This window comes from Sardina pilchardus, chromosome 2, assembly GCF_963854185.1.
Source record: "Sardina pilchardus chromosome 2, fSarPil1.1, whole genome shotgun sequence".
Taxonomy (NCBI): Eukaryota; Metazoa; Chordata; class Actinopteri; order Clupeiformes; family Clupeidae; genus Sardina; species Sardina pilchardus.
In genome coordinates this window covers 28,590,054-28,615,093 of record NC_084995.1, presented here as the reverse complement: position 1 = coordinate 28,615,093, position 25,040 = coordinate 28,590,054, and the positions used below count along the sequence as shown (strand labels likewise).

The window sequence follows — 25,040 nt, the reverse complement described above, 5'->3', positions numbered from 1 at the left end:
TAAGGACTCTGGGTTTTAAACAGTTTTTAATAGCAAAGGACAGATCTTTTTGACTCAAGTCAAAAATGTAAACACAAAACACATAGTCTATGGGCTAGTAGGGGTCCACATGCACCCCCCCCAAGATTAGACTTCATGGGTATTTTCTTGTAGCCCTGGTCCTAAAGGTTTAAAAAAATCATGTTAACAGGAAATTAACTCATTCCCACTATGCATGGCAGACCACTTTTTAACGTGTGCTGCGCGGTAAAAAATACCGATTTTAAGACATAGGGGAAACTTAAATTGCCCATAGCATCTGCATAGAGTGGTCAATATGAACATATTATACATCATTATGAAGCTTTTGAATAATTCTATGATAATAAAGGGTTAAATATGCATTTAGTCAGAAATAATCCATATAATGACCTTGTAATTGCAGCCAAATAGGAAATATTCATAAAATACGATATGGCCAATGGGCATGGCAAGGAGAGATCCACATTATTCCCTCAATACTGAAGTCACAGAGGTATTTTCTTGTAGCCCTGGCCTTAAAGTTTGAAAGAAATAAAACTAATTTCCACTGAACTGATTTTAAAATAAACCAATTTCCACAGAACCGATTTAAGAATATAGTGATTTCTACAGAACCGATTGAAAAATGAACTAATTTCCACTGAACCGATAGAAAAGACATGAAATCAGACATTGTTACTATAAACAGTGATAATATTCATATGTAGGTATCACTACAAAGTATTTTACAATAATCTGTTGTTTTGTTGTGTATTGACCTACATTCTTTATATATTTAAACATTCTCAGAACTTTTAAAGTCGTGGGGTTCAGGAAATATTTTTTTTGCCCATAAGGAGACACACATGTTCACCATTAAGGGTTTTTCTTTATCTTTAAAAGTTGAAATAAAAGGTTGTTTGATAGTTTGATCAGAACACACAGTGTTATTTTAGTTTTCAAATAATCTCAAATGATAATTAGGCTAATTGAAACAGGAGATTGAGTTTCTACAAAAGGGTTATTCAACAGCATCCAATGATAACTATTCCAATGATAACTGACTATTTTCACAAATTGTATCTTGCACATCTATTGCAGATGATCTCTACTTACACAACACCCTAAAACTACCACTATTCAAAAGTATTCGTGAATGTATACGGTGATGTCTTCCTGGCTTATGGTGTCATCATGCACACAGAAGGGTGGAATCTATCTTATTATAGCATAAATTACTTGTACACACTGAAAACATTCCATAAATATATGATTTAGGCTACTTTGATCTGAAAATAGTTGCTAAAATCAGTGCTCAGTTTGATGATCCTGTAAGGAGGACTTTGTCTTGTGTTACCATGATGGCATCGTTGGACACTTTCTCTCCTCTTGATGAGGAACCAGTCTCTCAGCTGCTTCAACAAAGCCGAACAACATGCCCTTTTGGATCCTGTCCCGTCTACTCTCCTACAGTCTATTGCACCCACTGTTATACCAGCAGTTACACATGTGTTTAATTCTTCACTCAGCTCTGGAATAGATCCTTCTTCTTTTAAACAGGCAAGGGTTACACCTTTGCTAAAGAAAAGTACACTTAATCCAACTGATGTGAAGAACTACAGACCTGTCTCCCTTCTTCCTTTCTTGTCAAAGGTTTTGGAGAAAGTGGTCTTTAAGCAAGTATGTGAGTACCTTAATCAGCATAACCTACTACTAGACCCTATGCAGTCTGGTTTCAAGAGTGGTCATTCTACTGAAACTCCTCTTCTATCTGTGACTGATACATTGAGAGTAGCTAAATCCTCTGCTCCGTCATCAGTGTTAATCCTGCAAGATTTATCTGCTGCCTTTCATACTGTTAACCATGATATTCTCCTTTCTACATGATCTGAACTGGGAATTTCTGGGAAAGCTCTTAACTGGTTCAACTCTTACCTTAAAGGGCGTTCTTTTAGCGTGTTTTGGCAGGGACAAGTATCAAAGTCCCATGACCTCACCACAGGAGTGCCTCAGGGATCAGTATTAGGGCCCCTCCTTTTCTCTTTCTACACCACTTCCTCAGGTGAGATCATTCGCTCTCATGGATTTAATTATCATTGCTATGCTGACGACACTCAACTCTATCTTTCCCACCTGAGGACTCTGCATGCCTACAGGATATTTCTATCTGGATGAAGGATCGGCACCTCCAATTTAATATCTCAAAATCTGAGCTCTTGGTGTTTCCTGCAAAAACAGCCATTCCACAACAGATGAACATTAAGCTTGACTCATCTTCATTGACTCCAACTAGATCGACATGTAACTTGGGTGTCATAATTGATGACCGACTTGACTTCTCTGAGCATGTTGCCTCAACTGCTAAGTCATGTCATTTCATCCTTTACAACATCAGGAAGATCAGACATTATCTGACGCAAGATTCCACACAGCTTCTTGTTCAGGCCATGGTTCTCTCCAAGCTGGACAACTGTAATTCGCTGTTAGCTGGCCTACCTGCTTATGTATTAAAATTGTTACAACTTATTCAGAATGCTGCAGCACGTCTAGTCTTTAATCAGCCAAAGAGGACACATGTACTGTAACTCCGCTGTTAGTTACTCTCCACTGGCTCCCTATAGTGGCAAGAATTAAATTCAAATCTCTGAGTTTAGCCTATAGGACATTGACTGGATCTGCCCCCTCCTACTTTAAGTCATTGATCAAAGTTTATATTCCCAATCGCCCACTGCGATCTTCTGACGAATGTCTGCTGTGTCGACCAGCTATAAACGCTGGGTCAAACTCCTTCACATCAGTGGTTCCATGTTGCCTGGTGCTCTTCGCTCCAATGGTAGTTGAGTCTTTTAAGAGGTGTCTGGGGAGGGGGAGTAGCAAACCAAATAGTTCCACTTAGCCTGCTCTCCCATAACTCCCCATCTCTACTGGAGCTTCTATGCAGGCATATCTATTCAATATGCACTTAGTCTATTAGCGTTTATGATGATGGTTTGTATATTATTGTTTTGTTTCCATAGGCCATTGATTAAATTGACATTGTTTTTATTATTGCTCATTATTCCATAGTTATTGTTATTATAATTGATTGAATGACTTGTTTATTTACTATTCTCCTATTTAGTCTTTGTTTATTTCATTAGCTTTGCTTATATTGATACTGTTTACTGTTTATGCTGCTATTCCCTTTAGTTAGTCTAATCAACTGCTAAATTTAATTATTGTATTGTTTTTGTTTGTATGTCGCCTTGGACAAAGGCGTCTGCTAAGCAACCATAACCATAACCATCTGTACTTACACAACACCCTGAAAGCTACCACTACTCAAAAGTATCCGTTAATGTCACATCTTCCTGGCATATGGTGTTATCAATAATACAGAAAGGTGGAATCTAGCTTATTATAGTATAACTGACATCTACACATTGCAAACATTCCAAAAATATATGATTTAAGCTACTTTAGATTATCTGTACTTACACAACACCCTAAAAATTACCACTATTCAAAAGTGTCTGTCAATGTAAATGGTAAAATCTTCCTGGCATATGGTGTCATCAAGCACAGAAAAGGTTGGAATCTAGCTTATTATAGCATTAATGACATCTACACACTGCAAGCATTCCAAAAATGTATGATTAAGGCTACTTTAGAAGATCTCTACTTACACAACACCCCAAAAACTATCACTATTCAAAAGTATCCGTCAATGTATACAGTGATGTCTTCCTGGCATATGGTGTCATCAAACACACAGAAGGGTGGAATCTATCTTATTATAGCATAATGACATCTACAGACTGCAAGCATTCCAACAACATTCCAGAAATGTATTATTTAGGCTACTTTAGATTATCTGTACTTCCAAAACACCCTAAAAACTATATAAATATATAAAGAATGTATAGGTCAATACACAACAAACCAACAGATTATTGTAAAATACATTGTAGTGATACCTACATATGAATTTTATCACTGGTTATAGTAACAATGTCTGATTTCATGTCTTTTCTATCGGTTCAGTGGAAATTAGTTCATTTTTCAATCGGTTCTGTAGAAATCACTATATTCTCAAATCGGTTCTGTGGAAATTGGTTTATTTTAAAATCAGTTCAGTGGAAATGAGTTTTATTTATTTAAAACTTTGAGGCCAGGGATACAAGAAAATACCACTGTGACTTTAGTATTGAGGGAATAATGTGGATCTCTCCTTGCCATGCCCATTGGCCATATCGTATTTTATGAATATTTCCTATTTGGCTGCAATTACAAGGTCATTATATGGATTATTTCTCACTAAATGCATATTTAACCCTTTTATCATTATAGAATTATTCAAAAGCTTCATAACAATGTATAATATGTTCATATTGACAACTCTATGCAGATGCTATGGGCAATATAAGTTTCCCTATGTCTTAAAATCGGTATTTTTTACCGTGCGGCACACGTTTAAAAGTGGTCTGCCACGCATAGTGGGAATGAGTTGATTTCCTGTTAACATGATTTTTCTTAAACTTTGAGGTCAGGGCTACAAGAAAATACCACTGTGACTTTAGTATTGAGGGAATAATGTGGATCTCTCTTTGCCATGCCCATTGGCCATATCGTATTTTATGAATATTTCCTATTTGGCTGCAATTACAAGGTCATTATATGGATTATTTCTCACTAAATTCATGTTCAACCCTTTTATTATTATAAAACTATTCAAAAGCTTCGTAATGATGTATAATATGTTCATATTGACCACTCTATGCAGATGCTATGGGCAATTTAATTTTCCCCTATGTCTTAAAATCGGTATTTTTTTACCGCGCGGCACACGTTAAAAAGTGGTCTGCCATGCATAGTGGGAATGAGTTGATTTCCTGTTAACATGATTTTTCTTAAACTTTAGGACCAGGGCTACAAGAAAATACCCATGAAGTCTAATCTTGGGGGGGGTGCATGTGGACCCCTACTAGCCCATAGACTAACACATATGCATCCATCCATCACCAACCAGCAGAGGTCAGTGTCATTTGGTCTTCCGTTGTTTTTCTTTGCCGTGGCACACTGCCTCTACAGCCTGAGTAGAAAAATAAGATTCAGTGGCAGTTCTACAACTGATTTTGATTTCAGCATACTGAAAATATTTCCAACATTTACCTGTCGCTTCCGTGTCACACGGAAAAAATCTTTAATTCCTGTTTGAGTACTTTTCCCAGCTGCTTTTGCCTCCTCTCTTTCTTTCCGTTTAGTCTCCCGAGATTTACGGAATTTCTCCATCCGTCCAAGAATTCTGTCCATTCTGGCAACATAGAATTAAGACAGAGAGAGAGAGAGAGAGGGGGGGGGGGGGGGGGGGGGGGGGAGGAAAATGTGAGTGCAGATGAACAAATAAACTAAAGTAAATAGGTCTGACATATGCTCTTTTGATGAGTGAGAGTCTCCCTCATCAGTCATCATCATCACCCCCAGGCTTACTTTATAACATGTTTCTCCATGCACAGGAAGCCCACCAGACCCTCCTCATCGGGCTCCTTCCATTCCAGCTCAGGTGTCGCCACCTGCAGGCTCTCCAGGAAGAGGTTACGGGCTCTTTGATAGGTCCAGCTGAGAGGGACAGGGTGTGTCTGTAGAATAGGATGAGTTGGAGGATTGTTAGTGATGATAGATGGAGGAATACAGACATAGGGACTACAAAAGACAGCACTGATAATCACGATTAAAAACACCATCAGACAAGAGCGGTGTTACTGGTGCAAGTACCTTTCTATTGATGTTATGTGACACAGACTCTATTGTTCGGTGTTTCTTTATCAGAGACAAGGCCCGTGTGGGCCCAAGACCTCCGATCTTGTCACAGTAGTCACATCCCAGCAAGATACACAAGTCCACAAACTGGTTAAGATAAAAAGGTATGAATTTGAGAAGCCATTTTGTAATCAGTGTACTGAACCAAGTAATGAATTCTGATGTTTCAATGAGGCACTTTCTGTTTATGGAAAAATATCTGTCTCACCTCCTTCTGTGAAAGTTGTAGCATTTCTAAGATTTTGGACAAGCAGAATTCTGTGACATCACTAGAAAAACAGTCAAATAAATAATATTATTACACAACTCTGAGGAATGCTGCACAAAATTCCACTGACATGACTGGACAGTCCCATCGTTCAGATGTCCAATATTTGTTATATTTCACCTCTGCAATAAATTAATAACTGCTAATGGCAAAATGTTTTTGCTTCTGATTCATGCCATTCATATCATTCCAAAGGTATTCCGTTCTCTTATCATAATGGAGCTTCATTGAGAGAGAAAGCCAGCAAATACTGTTGGTCGGCGGTCGGACAATGCATTATCCCTTACTTAACAATGGCTTAATGATTTTACACAATTCCTTCCAAATGACTTGGAAGGAATTGTGTAATCTAAAGTCCCAGTCTGTAACCAATTCGACCAGTTCGTCACCAATTTCCCTCTACGGAGCTCTCCCTACAGCTTTGGGGTGCATATTTCACAACCGTCTCTTTGGTCTTTTTGCTGCCATATTGAAAATCTAAAAAATGAAGCCATCGCTGTCTTTATAGTTATTTGTTGACAGTGTGGACAGCCTCTAAGATCAAGACAGCCATATAACTCTATTAAACAATCAAACGTTCAATGGGATGGGAGATACTATGTATGACTTCAGCTCCATCTTCATCTCACCTGTCTCTCTTAGCATTAAGCTGGCGAAGGAGAAGAGAACCTCCAAAAGCTAAAGTGTCCATATCCTCTGATGCCACTGCATCTACCACACCAGTCTTCGCAAGATGGGCACACAAGGCCTCTGCATCTCCAGGTGCCTGGGCACAACAGAAAGAGATGATGGTGTCATGGTGGTCCATTTAGCACAGTACGTCCCCAAAATAAATATCTCTTGAGATTAATACTGCCAAGTGCTCCATCACTTTACTATTTAGACTGTGTATAAATAACATGACCATAAAACAAGACAAGTGATGTTTAACATAAAACAAAGAACAAGAAGACGGAACACTCACTATGAGAGCAGGGACGCCCATGAGCTTAAGGAGCCGCAGACAGTCTTGTGTCTGTGAAGAAACTGAAAGAAGGCATTGCTGCTGTTCACTTACACATTTTTGAATGTCTTTCAGCTAAATTCAGACTGTCTAATAGAGAGTGATGTGTGGAAAATTCAAATTCAAAGTTGCTTTATTAGCATGACTGTTTGGGTAGCCAGTGTTGACAATACAATTAAGCAATAAGCCTGATTCTAGAACAGCTAAGCACTGATTTTAGAACAGCTAAGGGGTGTTGTTAGGCACAGCCTGCAAGAAAAAGCGGGTATAGGCCTATCAGTTTGTGGTGGTTAGGATTAAGAGTAGTAAAAAAGCATAATACTGTAATAATAGAATCTTACCTGCATTAGAGCGTGGACGTGGGGGAGAGTTCCAACCTGCATTCTGAGCTCTTCTCTCCAACTACATGGTGATTAGATAAAGTCATATCCACAACACACACACACTGTGTTACTGATGAACATTACAAGAAAGTAACCAACTAGTCTAATTCATCACAGATAAGAAATGAAAAGGTTCAATTGGTCCTACCTCAGCTCTTTTTTCTTCAGGGGGCCTCCCATCGATGACATACACCGGTTTGATGTCCCATTCGAGAAAGGCAAGGGTCCGAAAGAATAGTCCTGTCAGAGGACTGCAATTAAAAGATCATAAGGTATGAAGGGCAGCTGACCAAGAAGCTTTCATTTCTTTTATTCACATTTTGTATCAAAATATTATCCATTCAGTTAGATCAAAGTAACCCGAATATCTCTGATCAGAGACCTACCTCAAATGTGGCATTGTATGAACCGCGGTGCGAAACTGATTGACAATAATAGAAGTATCCAAAGCGATGATCTTTCCTACGAAAAGTAAATACAGAAATGTCCCTTTAACTCGTCAATATGCTTTAACTAGTGCTAGCTATGACTCCTTCCAAAGACACAAAATTACAAATGCAAACTTATTATGCCATATTTGACTAGCTAAGATATGATCATCGATACGTAATAGATAACATAAGGATAATGTCACATGAACCACAATGTAATTATTGGTTAGCAACTACGCTAGCCTTTGATGTAGTGTGAATGGGCTAACTCTAGCCAAGAGGGAAAAAGGTACGTGGGACTAACCAGTGTAGTCGCTTATCTGCTTATGAGCTATTGCACCTGGAGCATTATTTCGAATTAAATCTGCCAGCTTGGTGATCCCCATGTTTACTGTGAATGCAAGATTTGATTCGCTGCGAGTGAATTCAATAGCCTAGCAGGCTGGCTCTGACCATGTTGGAACCACAGCTTTAAAAAACACCCGGAAGCAGTAGAGCGACACGAGACAGATTGTTGTGACCAGCTGATTACTGTATCTTCCAATGAATGTACGACCTCGTGTACACGACACAACGTAACTTTTGTAGCAAGTTACATTTGTTAGATTTTGCTATCTTATCACAGAGAAATGTTTAGTTATATCTGCAGGTTGAGATAGTGTTGTCTATCAAAGCACAACAGCTGGCAAATAATACCAGACACACAATGAATTCCAGATATCGCCTTCTTTAATAAATTATGACGTATTTACATGTTTCTGTCCCAGCAAAACGGTCAATGGGAGCATGAATGGCAGTAACTTTGCTATAGCTCACAGTCCATGGAATGTTAATATTTCTTTTAAAATATGCACAACACATTGCACAGACAACATGCTAATCATCCATCATGTTTTACAACAAAACTGCACATTTACCTTTTCACAGTATGACCAACTCTGGACTTCCAGAGATTATGCAATGACTTGTTTAACAATAAGGACTGATGCACATTAGGAGCGTCTTGTCCACATCAATATATGTTTTGTTATTTAACACAAATATTATGAATGTGCAAAACACAAATGCTCATGAACAACTTCTAATTTTCATGTGCATGCTGTATTTTTATGCTGATGTTCCACAACACTTCTCACGTTTCATAATATTTATGAGTACATTACCATATGTACATGAACGCCCCTGAACACATGATTGTTTAAACCAGATGAGGACAGGATGGAAGATTCAGACCTCCTCAAGCACTTTGCATGTCCAGCCTCCACATCAGTCCAAACCACCAGACTGGAATTAAGAACTTCGATGAACCTGATGTGGATTTCTAACGTCGGAACCACACCCAGGTGTTGACTAGCCAGAACGCCACGGTAACAGAATACATGATCATTTCCCTCCTGGTCCTCTCTTTGTTCTCTTGCTCCAGCAGGTGGAGGCGCCGGTTCAGCTTCACGATCTGAAATGGGAACTCAAAGTGTTAGTGGACTGGATCTGAGTCAAACATCAGCATTGCACAGTGTGTTGTCTCTCGGATACCTGTCGTCGAAGTGAAGCAGCGTCCACCAGAGAGGCCTCCTCAGGGGTGCATTCCAAACTTAGGTCATAAACTGGGTGGCCAACTCTTCAAAGGCAATAAAAACAACAATGAGGTTGTATTGGGATAAGAATGAAATGCATTGATGGAGACAAAGAAACATCTGGGACCTGATAAACAACATGGTTTACGCACATTGTGATGGCCAATTTATAACATTTATAACTACAAAATGAACAAGTCTGCACACTGCACACTAATCACCAGAGATGTATAGTAACGAAGTAGAACTACTTAAGTACTCTACTTAAGTACTGAAATGCAGTATCTGTACTTTACTGGAGTATTATTTTTTTCTCCTACTTCTACTTTTACTTCACTACATATTTTCGATGAGTATAGTACTTTTACTCCGATACATTTTTTATGTGCTCCATCGTTACTCGTTACTGGTGTGTCGGTCACAAACAAATCCGTTCCGGATTGCTCACAAAGTCCTAGTCACACTGATGCGTGTCACTTGTTGACAGCACGATCTTAGCTTTCCAATGGGATTAAATAGTTGCTGTAATTAAGGGTTCGCGAGAAAATCAAGGTGAAGTTAGGCTACATGAGAAGCATTCATTTGTACAAGTCATTCTCGAGTAATCCCGTTTTTAAATTGCAACATTTCTTCTTGGTCTCCGACTTCAGTCTGTGTAGCACCCCACAATAACTAGCCTACTACTTGAATATTGTGTTCTTCCACTTGTTTGGTTTTAGAACATTTATTTAAACTACATAGATTACATAGAAAACATAAGCATCACCTCCACATATTCCTATGCATTATGCCTATTCTAGACTAGCCGGATAACCTACCACGACTGAGGCCTAATTACTCTCATGTTCTTTTAAAGTGACAGGCACTCAATTAGACAATTGACATTAAAGATAAATGTAAGTCAATATGACAATCGTGTAAAATGCGAGTCAAAATAAAAAATCAATATCAAATACTCAACATACTATGTATTTTAACTAATTGTGCAGATCATAAATAGGCCTATTGTAAACTTCATATGAATTTCAAAATGTTTGAAATGCAAACATATGATATGAAGCCACCTTTTCACTGAGTGTGGGGAAGTAGGCCTATGCCTTGTAATGTCTGGTGTCTGGTCTCCACTGGTGTGGTGGGGCTCCCATATCAAATCAGTATCAAAATTCTTAACTTATGTTAAAACAATTGTGACACTATAGTCTTATCGTGTATTTTTCATGCTATGGCTATAGGCTACTGATGCATTAGATAGATATGATTCTGTATACCTATTATTGTATTAAAAGTGAGTTGCATCGGTCATAACACCCCAACAAATGACATTGGGAAACCCATACAGTTATATTTATTCACCTTGTTTAACTACTACCACATGTTTATAGCCTAGTCTAGGGCCTAGGCTATGGCCCCCGTGTGTCTGCCAAGGGGCCTGCACTGAACGATTGTGCTGATACCTTTTGCACCCATCTCGTTCGCAAATCAGCTAATTACACATACTTCTACTTTTACTTCCAGTACTTGAGTAGTATTTTAAAAAATAAACTACTTGCAATACTTAAGTACAAAACATGTTTAATACTTTAGTACTTCCACTTAAGTACGGTTTTTAAAGAGCACTTCTACTTCTACTCAAGTCACTTTTTTGATAGAGCACTTGTACTTCTACTCAAGTCTGGATCTCTAGTACTTTATACATCACTGCTAATCACAGTCTCTTCTCATGGAGACTGTTCATTTTGACTTCATTGGTCATTGGCATTTCTTTGGACTAGTGCAATGCCCATTCAAACATGCTATTCCTGTAGATAACCCATAGCCCAATTACATGCCTGCAGGAAGGCCTGTTTTAAAAATAGGGATGATAGGGGAAAATTATAATTCCAGCTAGACATTCAATAATGAATACTGAATATTATATTAGATTATAATAAAAAAAAAAAACAACGAGCAGAACTTGGGCATGTGATATTTCTAATAGGCCTTGATCAAAATGACAAACTGTCTGGTAGCCTATAAGCGACATCACACTCTGTCTGCCACTCGTTCTCTGTAGCAGATCAAAATGACATACGCCTAAAGGCCCGATTACATTATAAGCGGCATGCGCTGCGCTCACCGCTAGGTTGCTCTTGGTTGAGATAACGTTCTACGATTTTTGTTGCTGTTACCGCTCCTATTTCTATGGTTACTGCTGGGCTCCGCGCAAAAGACCATTCACTTACAGCGCGCCACGGTCAAAGTTCAACATGTTTCAACTTTGACCGCGGCAAGCGCAACAGCGGCAAAGCGGCAAAATGCCGCCGGCGCTGCGCTTTGCTGAGCACAGCGGCAGAGCCGCTTTTGCGCTCTCAACCCATTGAAAGTAATGGTGTTCATAGCGCATGCCGCTTATGTGATAGGGCCTTAAGAGTTATGGATTGCCTTTAAGGTCCTTTCCACAGGTGTAGTAATCAAGCACCATGCAGTCTACAATCATAATCAAAGTGCTTGATTTCATACACCTGTGGAAAGGGACCAGATGAAACCCTATTGAATGATGTTTAGCCTATTGAATAACTTGATACAGAACAAACCATTTTGTGGAATGATGCATCATCATGATGAAATATGCAATGATCATGTGACTCAAAAACAGTCTCTGGTAACCTATTGACATCACATTCTGTCTACCACTCGCTGTCTATAGCTAAATAATGGGACCATTATCGCGCTGTTCAATTTGAGACCTTGCATCCTGCATCAACCTCTTGCATCTTGACTTTACACCCGTGCTGTGAAGTGAATCATGCTGCCAGAACTCAGCATCTCTGTCTCTGGTCCTGTGCCATTGCTATGTGCGCAATGGGAGAGTGGCCAGCGGCTAAAGCGGCAATGTGTGCTTCTTTTACTGATATATTTAACGATATCTTTTGCATTTCCTATCCAAACAATGTCAAACTTGGCACTGCACTTACTCGTGTCCGTAGCAGGATAGATAGATAGATACTTGCTTTTGAAAGTTTGACCTGCTTTTAAAAGTTTGGAATCAATCAGAGGAACAATTCGATAGATATACGGACAAACAGACATTCCTGTAATTTATAGGTAGATTGGGTGATATCTTTCTTTGTTCTAAGATATTAGTAACCTCTCTCTAGCCCCATAAAAAGGAAACTATATATCCAACCAACTAGGCTGACTCAAGAATAACTTCAAATACGGAGATGTTGGTTTGAGACCACTGACCGTCAGTCTTTTAGCTCCCCTCATACATGCCTTGCTTACACAAACACAGTGCTTTTTTGCACCCATTCTCGATGTCATTCATACGAGAGGGGTCAGAGTGCAAAGGTTGGCCAGTTCACCTGTGCTGGGGGTCATCCAGCACTTCTAGAACCTGCTGGTAGGCACGGCGGGTAGTGCACTGGATGTAGGTCAGAATGCCGCTGGCGCTGTAGAGATTCTGGCCGTCCTCAGGGGTCACGAGAGGAGGGCACACGCGCACTGGAGGGGCCGAGGATGGACTCACACTGGAGGAGATGGAGGAGAGCAGGGCAACACAACACAGTGAACACACAGCCAGGGTGAGAGACCCAAGAACAAAGCCACTAATGCCATTTCTTTCTATCCATCACAATGCCATTTCAGCAACATTAGAAATAATTATGCACTCGCCCATGATCAAGAAGCAGCTCTATGGTTAAAGGAACACTTCACCGTTTTTTCATATTAAAGAGAAACTATGCAGGATTGGCAATTTCATCTCTGGTTTCGGTTTCGTTTTTGCTCATTTTATGCTTGCATATTTCTCTGCAGAGCTTCCCTGACAGCTTTAGCGTGTATATTTATACATATATAGGCTATATATGTAAGGGATAATCAACGACGCGCCGTGCGTTTATAGGAAAATAATGCACGTTCGAAGTGGTAATAAGGACCCGACGCCGCAGGCGGAGGGGACTTTACACTTCGATAAGTGCATTATTTTCCTATAAACGCACGGTGCGGAGTTGATTATCCCGCTTATACCACTGCTACTATCACTTTCGTTTATATTGCCGCTGTCTTAGATACAACGTTGTTGTTTTTACCGTTACATTGACATTGGCGAATTAATATTCAAGTGTAATAAGCCCAAAAGTAGGGAACTACTTCATAGCCGTGCGATTATAGAAAAATAATGCACGTTCCAAACAGCGCATCACAATAGGAAATTTGACCAAGCAGTGGTATAAAAATATATAAATTGCAAGCATGGTTCTTCTTGTTCCTTACGCGTCTCAGCCTTCCAGATGTAAACAAGGAGCGATCGTCTCCTGAACAAACTGCAAGGTTGCAATAGCGGATAGGGACGCTGGGAGCGGGAGGAAATATTACTGTTTTCGATAAAACTGATCAGTCAAGCAAAACAACGATTTCTAAGCAATTTTATGACTATGAAAAAGTTGCATAGGGTCTCTTTAAACTACGTTATTCCCTTAACTAAGACGAGTTGATACATACCTCTCACGTTTCAATGCATGCACTCACTGGCTCTGGCGCGCGGCGCAACTTTGATAGCACTTAGCTAGCCCAGTTCATTCATTAGGATCCAAACAGAGATGAAGTTTGAAGCGACCAAACATCTCCATGTTTTCCCTATTAAGATACAGTAACACGAGTAGTCACACGACCAAGTATGGTGAGACAAAATAAAACGTGGTGCATTTCTAAGTAGGTAAGAGGGATAACTATATTGTGAGGCGGAATAACACTTGGAACACTTAGACTCGGCACAGTAATATCCTCACTCCAAAGTGAAACTGAAAGTGCAAAAGTGAGGATATTACTGCGCCACACAATATAGTTATCTCTCTTACCTGCTTAGAAATGCACCACATTTAATTTTGTCTCATCATACTTTGCCGTCTTTGGGTACCGTGAAAAGCGCTATATAAAAGCTATGTATGTATCATACTTGGTCGTGTGACTACTCGTGTTACTGTATTTCAATAGGGAAAACATGGAGATGTTTGGTCGCTTCAAATTTCATCTCTGTTTGGATCCTAATGAATGAACTGGGCTAGCTAAGTGCTATCAAAGTTGCGCCGCACGCCAGAGCCAGTGAGTGCACGCATTGAAACGTGAGAGGTATGCATCAACTCGTCTTAGTTAAGGGAATGACGTAGTTTAATATGAAAAAACCAAGTGAAGTGTTCCTTTAAAAGGGTTATATTTACATGGAAAGGATACAGTCCGTCTCTTGGAAAAAAAAGGGAAGGAATGTGTGGCCTAATCTTCAAAAAGGATGGTGCAGGTGTACAGCTAAGAAAGGTGGCTAAAACAATGGCAAGAGCAGGGCTGAGCTGAGCAAGTGGGTCAGCCAAATAGGTCAGTCAATACTGAGCAGGTAAAGTCAACTTACGCCTCATGTTTGGTTGGAGGCCCTTGGTGGCGGATGACAGAGTTCTCACTCACGCAGCGCTCTCGATGGGACTTTGTGGGAGATGGTGTCTGTGTAAAAGGGTACAGAAGAGAAGAGGACACCTGACTGTGAATATCCTCAACCATCTATCTGCATAAATGTGCCCACAACTGAATGGCTGGCGAGGGACTTTTCCAATATGCCATGAACTCAAATTACAAAAGGTGCTGCTACATACTGAACCATACTTGTGAATACAATCAAAACTACAGGTACAGCCATTCAAGTTGATTAGTTGTTATATTCCTCATTCTGACTTGATCAATGAATTGATCAGAGAGGCAACATTGCTATAGTAATCAACAGCAATGACTATGGAACAGTTTGCTTTAAAGTAAAACTCTGGTTTATTACAACATGAATGCAGTGTGATTTGGTCACGCAGACTCACCCCCTCATTTCCCTGAGACGCACTGGATGGGTCTGGCTCAAGGAAGTCCAGTGAATGGTCAGTGAGAGTGAGGACCCGTGGGGGGGCCATCAGGGGCACCGACTCCACTGGAGTGGCCTGGATCAGGTCCAGGTCCCTGGGTCTGCTGTACCGGGAGTCAGCATTGTCACCTGACGGTGGTGAGACAGTAGTTATGAATATCAACATGCAATAAAGTATCTATCTGCAGAGCACACAGGTTAAGAGGGTCAGCTTATTGACATTCTCATGACATAGTTGTTTGAAGGTAACTTCAAACATACTACTGTGAAAAACAATTACACATTGTGTCCACTGTGGTCATCTTTTCTGATTCACCTGAACAGTAAAATGGTCAAGGTGGACTCTCCATCGACAACCTGAGAGATAGGGCTGGGATAACATGTCTACAAATTTAAATCACGATTATTTCAAAGTTTTAACTTAATTACAATTAAGGAATGATTTACTAGTCCTCCAACAAGTAGTTATCCAGTTTGCCATTGTGCTGCCAGTTTTGAACTGAGGTGAACTCAGACCTAGCAGACGGTCAGAAGTCTGATAACATCTGGCCCGTCGATGAGCGTCTGTGGCTCCAATGGGTATGTGTACTCAACATCGGCAACAAGTAAGTTCCCACTTGCAGAGGACAGTAACACATACAGTACATTAGTGAATGTAACCAATTAATTGACATAAGTAATACTAGGTCCAGAGAGATTCTAAAAGTTCATTTTGATATATTTTCAATGAATTGCCCAGCCCTACTCAGAGATCCACTATTACATTACAATACATGTGACTGCTCTTAGCATTGACGTAGACATCTGGCTTCAGAGGGTTTAATGGCTTCAGAGGGTTTCAAATATGAACTGGACATTGACAGGGTAAGAGGAGATATGCAATGAAAAAAGCTTGGAATGGCTGTCCCGCAAATGGCAAAAACACAATGACTGTCAAAATCATACCAACAAAATGCTTACATATCACAGGTGAAATGCAATCTTTAAGGTCAGTGTGTTCTCTTTAGACAAAACTTGGGCAACTTGAGCACTGGGCCCAAGCTCTCATGCGAACACTGGAAACAAATAAAACCATTTCAGTTATCTGGTTGTCCCCAACAAAAAAACTTAAACCAATTATTGGGACACATGCCATGAAGTTACTTGCATACCTGCCACAACTATCCTCTCTGGAACATGCATCATGGGGAGAGGGACATCGGGGAGAGGGGCAGGATGGTCCTCCATCGCACCAGCAGCAACTTTGAGTCTGTCTGGGATGCGCATACGCTGACTGATGCCTTCCGTGTACTCTAACTCATAATGGATGCGATTCATTTCTACCATATCGGTAGAGGGTGAGTATGCCGTTTCACTCATCTGTCAAGAAAAAATGGAAATTGTTACCCAAAGTGACAACAACAGCTATAAGTAATTTTGTTTAAAGGGGATCAAACATTAACGTTACCACGTGCGATGCATACGACACAACAAGCGTAGTAAAGTAATGTAAACCAATACACTTGCTATCTGTGGGCGTAAACAGGTTTATCACGTCTACACTTAGGCTACAGCCAAAGTACTGCAGCCTCATGGTCTTTGCCGTAGCTGACGAGCTGCCTAATTTAGGCGAATTTGAGAAGAGGCCTTCCATTGATAGATGGCATTAAAAAACTGAGACAAGACGAGTGACACAAATATCATCTCTAACTGAACATTAACATTTGTCCGATTGCTATATCGTGAACGGTGTCTTACACCAAAAACAACGGTACACAATACAACGTTATTCAGTAAAGTTTTACATCATCCACTCAAGTTTTATAACATTGTTCACGAAACATGGAGTCCACCATATAACACCAGTTGTTGTTATCGCCACTTAACGTTGTTGCACAGTAACTTTAATAATACAGCTTAGCACTACTAGACTGATGGCGGCTCACGTTAACTTATGTTATCTTTAGATATCTCACCAACTAGCTCCCTGTGATAGTCATGCAATATTTGTACAATACATGTATAGATATATAGATATATCACTATCTTACGTACACTATCTTATTGGCAAATTTGTGTGACCGAGAGAAAACTTGAAACGAGCCTAAAGTCTATAACGTTATCGAGTTGAAACCGAGTCTATTGAATGAGACATGCTAACTTGGGAGCTAACATTATGAATGAGGCGCCATTGCGAAAACACATAACGTTAACGTTTGATGTAACGTTAAGTTAGCATTGGCAAAGGTGACACTTACTTAATTCTGAAGACAGCGTCGCGTTCTTCTTACATCTGGCGACCAATTTAGCTACTCAAAACGATTGCTATACCAGTGTCGTCTTTAACAAATCAGAAACACTGGTAGATGGCATTTCAGCTTCGTTATGGTAGACTTGGTTGGTTAGCTAGCTGACGTTGAATCTTGGCACACACTATATATTAGCTTGGTTGACAGTGCTACGTCCTTGGATGCTTAGCTATCTACGGTACCAGAACTATTGTTAATTCAAAGCTGAAAATATTACCACCTTCCAGTAATCATAAATGGCACCATGAGCTGTGCATGACAACAATCTAAGCCTATGTTGCTAAGGAAATAACTAAAATGTTGCTAAACATCAACATTTCAAGGCGCGGATTCTAATTGGCTAACTAATGCACCAATCGCATTGCGCGGGTAATTTCCGCTGCATCCTCTACATTCGAGACTGGTAATAAAGTAACCAATCATCCCTGGTTGCGCAGGGAAAACCCCTATGGGAAAAACGCAAGTGTTGATTTCTCCAGGCAGTTTGTATTCTGTTGTGATAGCGTCAGTTTTTAAAAGGACTTCAATACAACTTAAAGGCTATGGCTTAAAATGGTGTTCGATGTGCTTGACATAATAATTGAAACGTCCCTGTTTGTAAACCAACAACTGTCAAAACCAATTGTCTTCAAACCAAACCCATTCTAGGCCAAAAGTGCTGTCCCCCGAACTGCCCTACCACATAATTCCAACCATTTTTAACCACTGAGTCTAATTACCGTAGCTGAACTCGTCAGCCAGAAAATATAATTGTGAAAAGTAAAAACATGTCTTTGAAACATGCACCGCTGTTTGCTGATGCAGGCCCTTGTTTAAGCTATTTCCAAGTACTTCATGGAAACTCTCAAGGCAAACATTCCGAACAAAACCCTCTCTGATGTCGCGTAACTCACTCAGAAAGGTAGGCCTACACATATTTGTGCAAACTATTCACAAAATTAGCCGATCCTATTTAGCACAACTTCAGACGGTAAATCAGCTATCACCTCTAGGAGCACAGGCAATCAACCACATAACATGACATCAAAGCTCTCCGCAAATAGGGGCCGCTGATTGCGATTTTATTGAGTAGCGCTGACAAAAGAGCTCGACGAAACACAAGCTGTGTTTAAAAAGATTAACTCAGGTAATCAAATGCACCGCACTCATGTCTATGCGCGGAGGGCTTTACTTTCTGGGGCTTGTCCACCTCTTCACTCGAGGGATGCATTAAGCAATGTGGGGAACTCTTTGCATCATCTATCCCTTTGACACCCCCGCCCCCGATATTGTTGTCCTGTTTCGGGGTCTAACTCCACAACTCCACCGTCTTTTCAGGAATATTTGGTAACCTGTTAAACGTGTTTTATTACAACATGTTTTGAATGAATTAAATGTTCCCTCCGTTCAAATAAATTAAGTTGGCTACCTGCAATGTCAACAGCAGATGGCGCTAAATAGCATATATACAGCTCTGACTACAGAGCGGGGCTGTCTGCACCTAGCAGTCTACAAGGTGGCAGATAGATAGATAGATAGATAGATAGATAGATAGATAGATAGATAGATATATAGATAGATAGATAGATAGATAGATAGATATGCTTTACATAATGTACTCCTCTGATATATTCACCTTCATTCCAGCATAGGTTATGTTCTAGCTTTGTTTAGTATGAGAGTGGGAAATTCTCATTTTTGATTAAAAAATAACATCTATGTATTAGTCAGAATGCATGTAGGCTATGTCAAAGGGAGCATCCAGTGAAGGTTAACAAAATCTCTCAGATAAGAGGTTCATCCTTTCTATGTCAACCATGGAGCATGGCTAGAGGTCAGGGATTGTTATACACAGATCTGGGACTTTCCTGCCTTTAATGGCTTACAAGGGGTTAAACCGTTAGCTTCAGTCAGCTGCCGTTAGAGGGATTACTCGCCCTAGACCCCAATTTTCACCTCTGCTCTATGGCTGTCTAGGGTGGGGTTGCTCTGCGGTCACCAGGGGTGTGTGTTGGCTTTGATGAAGGGGAGGTGGTTGAGCAATGGGCTGTGTGATCATGATGAGGAGCATGGTCATAATTTGGAAGATATTTTTATGCACGTCATTTGGACAAAATGCCAATACATGTTCAATGACAAAAAAAGCCCCGTACGTATTCGAAAGAGAGTGACAGACACACTTTAGGAGCATTTTACATCAGTGTACAGACCGGTACCTTATTTTTTTTGCAATACGTGATCTTTGTTACAGGACTGCACTCACTGTCCAAACTGAGGAGGTTGCTGCCCCACTTTGGTAGTGAGGCACAGAAGTGGAAATAAGGTGCTTTGAAACTTTAATGATCGCCTGTCATCCTAAGAATTTGGCCCTTCCACAACACTGCCCATCCTTACCTATCTGTCCCTCTACAAGGTGCCTCTGTAACCTGAAGCCATTCAGGAGTGATGATCAGACCTTTGGAGGATGGTGAGCAACTAAGAAAATACTGAATACTCGTCATGAGCCTCACCCTGTTTGTCAGCTCCACAAGTTATCATTGCACATACTTTGTCAGCTCTCTCCTAAATGAACATCATGGCTATACAGTTTTCTCCCCTCCCCCACCCAAATCACTTACACAAACACCCCCTGTCTGTCATTAACTAAGTGCATTGACCTATGCCATTGACTCTAAACTGTTCCTTTTAGGTAGACACAAAGGCATCGGTGAGAGGTCAGGCCCCTCCATTGTGTGTGGTTTTGACTCCTAGTGAACTGCTGGCTTTTGTGTGTGCTCAGCAAACCACACACACACTCCAAAAAGAGAGGTTAAGCACCCCAGTTCGCCGCCAGTGCAATAATAAAAGCAGCCCCTTCCGCAGAACCCCCCTCCAGCACCACCGAAAAGCAACCCCCCCCCCCCCCCCCCACCTGAACACACACACACACACACACACACACACACACACACACACACACACACACACACACACACACACACACACACACACACACACACACACACTCAAACAGACTCATATCAGTATGTAAGAGTAGTCACTGTGCCACACCATGTGCTCCAATACCACCACTACTTCTTTGTAAAAAAAACAGGGCTCTGCATGTTTTGCCTCTGACACAGTTTCCGTCGTCGAGTGCCTACTCGGTAAAAGACAGAGACAGAGGGAGGGGGGAAAGTGAGGGGAGGGGTCTGGGTATGGGGGAGAGGAGCAGCAGGAAAACAACAGATCATCCCCCCCATTGCCATCACACACACACACACACACACACACACACACACACTGGCCCTTATCCCTTTGTGTCGACAGTGTTAATCCATGTGAGCAAACCCTGTGCACTATGGCCTTGTGTTGAGTGCATCCATCTCATAAACATGTAGCCATGCACACACAAACACAAACATGGAGATGGAATCTCTCTCATGTGTATAGTTTCTGCTGGTGTTTTTGTATAATTATTCCTGCCAAACTTGCCCTTTGGGATGAGAGGAGTTGTTGTTGTTTTTTTATTCTGCTTGTTTGGTGTTCATATTAAATATTATATTTTCATATTTAAATTCATGTTTTTTTATTTTCAATAATTGCACCTCTTGTTTTCGTGTTACACATACACACATGCACACGCACAAACACACATTCAAGACAAAGCAGTAAAAAAGTGTTTTCAAAAAAGCTGTATCTCTTTTTGTTTTTGTCTGTGTACACGTGGGTGCGGGCATGTTTTTGTGCTCTAGCCCCTCTCTGCTGTGTATGTGTGTGTGTGTGTGTGTGTGCATGTGCGCGTGCGTGTGTGTGTGTGTTTTTCCCCACTTGTTTACTTGCCAAAGGAGAAGCTGGGAGTGGTTGAGCCGGCTGGCAGGATGAGGGGTTGGGGCTAACGAGGTCACACCCTGGTAGCCGTGGCGATGATGATGGCCCTCCCGCCCTTGCCAGCCTGACTGACACGCACAGTTCCCCTGCCCACTCGAATCCCTCTTCCACAGCCCAGCACGCTACATGACAGCATCACTACACTACAGAAGGGAGCTGAGCTGTCCATGGTACTGAAACCAGGAAACAGACAGAGAGGAAAAGAGAAAAAGAGAGAGAGAGAAAGAGTCAGAGAGAGAGAGAGAGAGAGAGAGAGAGAGAGAGAGAAAGAGTCAGAGAGAGAGAGAGAGAGAGAGAGAGAGAGAGAGAAAGAGTCAGAGAGAGAGAGAGAGAGAGAGAGAGGGAGGGAGAGAGGGAAGGAGGAGGAGGAGGGGGAAGCTCTGGCGCTGTGAGGTGGGTAGGCGTGTTCTTTGTGTTGTGAAGGCTGGGTTAATGTGCCGTGGCGTCCACACGCATCTGAGCTCCCCATCCGAGAGAGCGTGTGTGTGCAAGACCGGGAGAGAGGCATGCCCAGCCAAGCCTCCGAGTCGCAAGCGCCTGCCTGGGTACGCGTACACTTCACCTGAGTGAGGGCAGCGCCGTGGGACCGGCCGGACTCTTTTGGACTGCCTCTGTGGAGCCATACCAGCGTGCTTCTGGACTATTGCCTGGGTACTTGTGGGACAGTGAATGCAGGACATGTGCTTGTGTGCGAGTGTGTGTGTATGAGTGTGTGTGTGTGTGTGTGTGTGTGTGTATGAGTGAGTGTGTGTGCGTGTGTGTGTGTGTGTGAGAGTGTCTGAGTGAGTGAGCGCATGGAGAGGATGCTCACTGCAGGTTGCTTCGGTGCTTGTGGATCTGCATAGCATGGACAAATGAGGAGGGAAGTACAGTCTGAGCTGGAGCTTTGCACTGAATGGACATAGGACTCAGGGTTCACAAGCTATCCAAAGGAGGGAGCCCCTAGTTAGGCCACCAACTGGGGAGCCTCACCCCCTCTGCCCTTCCAGGCCTAAAGCTGAGTTCTGCGCACAACTCTGTTGACTTTTGCCATGGAACATATCCTCTGCGTGGAACAAGCGTGGAATCCTCAGGAACCCAGTCAGGAGTTCTCCGAGCTCTCAAGGTTGCACTTGATTTGCCTGAGAAGAGGTTCCGTGCCCACGTCGACAGGAACTCAGCCCCTCTGTAAGTATAACAACTATTTTTTTTGTTATGTTTTGTCTCACCTTTACCTTCTAGCTCAGACACTTCAGAGTGCTTCTGAAGCCCCCCCCCTCACCCAACCTGACCTTGAGTTGGTTTCCATGGCGCTACTCTTAAGAAACACACCCAGCTACTGTAAAGCCCCCGCTAGCTACATGACTCACTGTTGTTTTGATTCCCGGGAATGTGGGTCATAATCCGTGTGAGCCCACCCTGGCCTTGCACCTTTGTGCATCTTGGAAAGACCAACTGTTGCCATTTGGTTTCAGTCAGACAAAGGGATGTGAAAGATGTAGTGGCGACTAGAACAAAAATATTCAAAAGAGAAGAGCAAAATGAGCAGGAACTGTACACAAACACTGACGACGCGTGTGTGTGTGTGTGTGTGTGTGGGGAGGGGGGTGCTTTGAGGAAAGCTGCGTGATAAACAAGCTGATTTCCAGGGTGCAGAGCTGTGAGCTTACAGGATTAATGGGGGAATTAAACCCACACTCCGAGCACATGGCATCCACTGCCACTCCACACACTGCATTTGCACCTGCTCAAGGTGTAGCGCTGACCTTCAACTCAGCCCCGAGACCTCCCTCGCGACATGTTTACATCTTTTGGGCACAGCTGAGAGAAGAGCTACAGTAGGCTCCCTAGTCCGTTTCTTTTTTTCATTCAGCCCACTCCTCTGCTAGTTCTGCTGAGCTTGTGAAACGTGTTGTCGGAGGTCACTTCAGACGCGTAGTACGCTACACTACTGCACTTGACGAGGCTCATCCTGCTCCGGCTGCTGAAGTTTCTCTCTGTCCTTTTTGCATGACGAGTGGAGAGTAGTGGTGTGGACATGGAGGATGCTAGACAATAGCATGGTTTTCGCGGTTGGCGGTGCAATCCCCATCTGGCTGTCCTCCAAGCCATCTAGCACGACCACCCCGGCCCCCTCCTCCCCTTGCCCACTTGCTCCCTCCCCACTCAACACTCCCTCCATCCCCCCCTCCCCCTCACACATCTACACGCACGCACACACGCACACACACACACACACACACACACACACACACACACACACACACACACACACACACACACACACACACACACACACATACTCCTGCTCACGCTCACACACCCACATAGTGGGCTACTCACACATAAACAAGCATGCAAGAGTCTTGGGCTGATCTGAAAATACTGACCTACATAAGAGTGCAGTCTCCACCTCCTCCTCCTCGCTTACTGACTTCTGCAGATGCACACTCTACTCCTATACACCCACACACACTGCATTGCTGCAAACCTCTGCTCACGTGCTTACGTTAATACACGCGCACACACGCATACACACACACGCACACACTGTATGTTCCATTTAGCATAAAGTGCTCACAAGCTTGATGAGCAGAATCACTCTGTGATAGTTAAATGCTGTTCAGTGTTAAACACTCAGCCTGTGACCATCCATAGACAGGCCTGTTTGAGCCTTTAAAGAATGTTAGGGAAGAGGAATCAGTTTCTAAGACAGAGCGGTAAGGAAGAGAGTTTAAATGTCTGACAAATGATAGCAGCCAATACAATCATCGTTTATGAGAAGAAAATCTCCCAGCATCCTCTACGCCCATGACAACCATTCAATGAAAATTACGTAGGCGCTAATCAAACGCAAAGCAGAGTCTTGTGTTGCACTTTGCTGTAAACTTGCATTTGTACTTTGCTGAGTCTGCAGAAGTAGTGTAACGCAGTGTATACTGTGTGTGTGTGTGTGTGAGAGAGAGAGAGAAAGAGAGAGAGTGAGAAAGTTGGGTCACAATGTGTGTGTGTGTGTGTGTGTGTGTGTGTGTGTGTGTGTGTGTGTGTGTGTGTGTGTGTGTGTGTGTGTGTGTGTGTGTGTGTGTGTGTGTGTGTGTGTGTGTGTGTGTGTGTGTGTGTGTGTGTGTGTGTGTGTGGTTTTGTGTGGTTATATTTATCATTGTTGGGGGTAGCAGTGGCACCCCAGAGGGAATGATGAAACTTCTGATCACTGCCATGATGCAATTGTTACCACCAATTTGTACTGGTCCCTAGAAAGTCCAGACAACAGCATACATGTTCACATTTAACACACACACACACACACACACACACACACACACACACACACACACACACACACACACACACACACACACCTTTCTCTCTCTCTCTCTCTCTCTCTCTCTCTCTCTCTCTCTCTCTCTCTCTCTCTCTCTCTCTCGCACACTCTCTCTCACACACCCACCCACCCACACACACACAAAGGTATTATGACCTTCCTAATTAAAGCTATGCTTTTTTTGCTTCTAGGAAGCTCAGGTGGATTGCCTGTGAAGGATGATGAGTTCAAAAGAGGAGGAGACTCTTAGGTTTTTCCAGTATGTTGAA

At 42.0% G+C, this 25,040-nt stretch overlaps 2 protein-coding genes across 2 annotated transcripts; both read right to left on the bottom strand.

The window, feature by feature from the left end:
* Window positions 1-8: 8 nt before the first annotated feature.
* On the bottom strand, window positions 9-8,364 carry zgc:110269 (probable flap endonuclease 1 homolog). The gene is made up of 12 exons (XM_062524834.1): window positions 8,189-8,364; window positions 7,840-7,915; window positions 7,602-7,704; window positions 7,412-7,472; window positions 7,032-7,093; window positions 6,697-6,833; window positions 6,008-6,068; window positions 5,755-5,886; window positions 5,470-5,618; window positions 5,152-5,293; window positions 4,982-5,071; window positions 9-83 (listed from the first exon to the last, which is right to left on the bottom strand). Exons 1-11 carry the CDS (start codon window positions 8,268-8,270, stop codon window positions 5,021-5,023), a joined length of 1,056 nt encoding a protein of 351 aa, XP_062380818.1. The 5' UTR covers window positions 8,271-8,364; the 3' UTR covers window positions 9-83; window positions 4,982-5,020.
* A 231-nt stretch (window positions 8,365-8,595) lies between these two features.
* mffb (mitochondrial fission factor b) lies at window positions 8,596-17,936 on the bottom strand. The gene is made up of 7 exons (XM_062524821.1): window positions 17,571-17,936; window positions 16,485-16,692; window positions 15,293-15,462; window positions 14,842-14,930; window positions 12,803-12,967; window positions 9,418-9,502; window positions 8,596-9,337 (listed from the first exon to the last, which is right to left on the bottom strand). Exons 2-7 carry the CDS (start codon window positions 16,690-16,692, stop codon window positions 9,206-9,208), a joined length of 849 nt encoding a protein of 282 aa, XP_062380805.1. The 5' UTR covers window positions 17,571-17,936; the 3' UTR covers window positions 8,596-9,205.
* Between the last annotated feature and the right edge of the window lie 7,104 nt (window positions 17,937-25,040).

Bases quoted from the DNA above. Each gene is read 5' to 3' on its own strand.
- zgc:110269 (XM_062524834.1), bottom strand. From the start codon at position 8,270: ATGGGGATCACCAAGCTGGCAGATTTAATTCGAAATAATGCTCCAGGT. The intron at 7,916-8,188 runs GTTAGTCCCACG...TACTTTTCGTAG, and splicing joins GCAGATAAGCGACTACACTG to GAAAGATCATCGCTTTGGAT. The intron at 7,473-7,601 runs GTAGGACCAATT...ATCACCATGTAG, and splicing joins CTGAAGAAAAAAGAGCTGAG to TTGGAGAGAAGAGCTCAGAA.
- mffb (XM_062524821.1), bottom strand. From the start codon at position 16,692: ATGAGTGAAACGGCATACTCACCCTCTACCGATATGGTAGAAATGAAT. The intron at 15,463-16,484 runs GTATGCAAGTAA...CACCACCGTCAG, and splicing joins AGAGAGGATAGTTGTGGCAG to GTGACAATGCTGACTCCCGG. The intron at 9,503-12,802 runs GTGAACTGGCCA...TTGCCTTTGAAG, and splicing joins CTGGATGACCCCCAGCACAG to AGTTGGCCACCCAGTTTATG.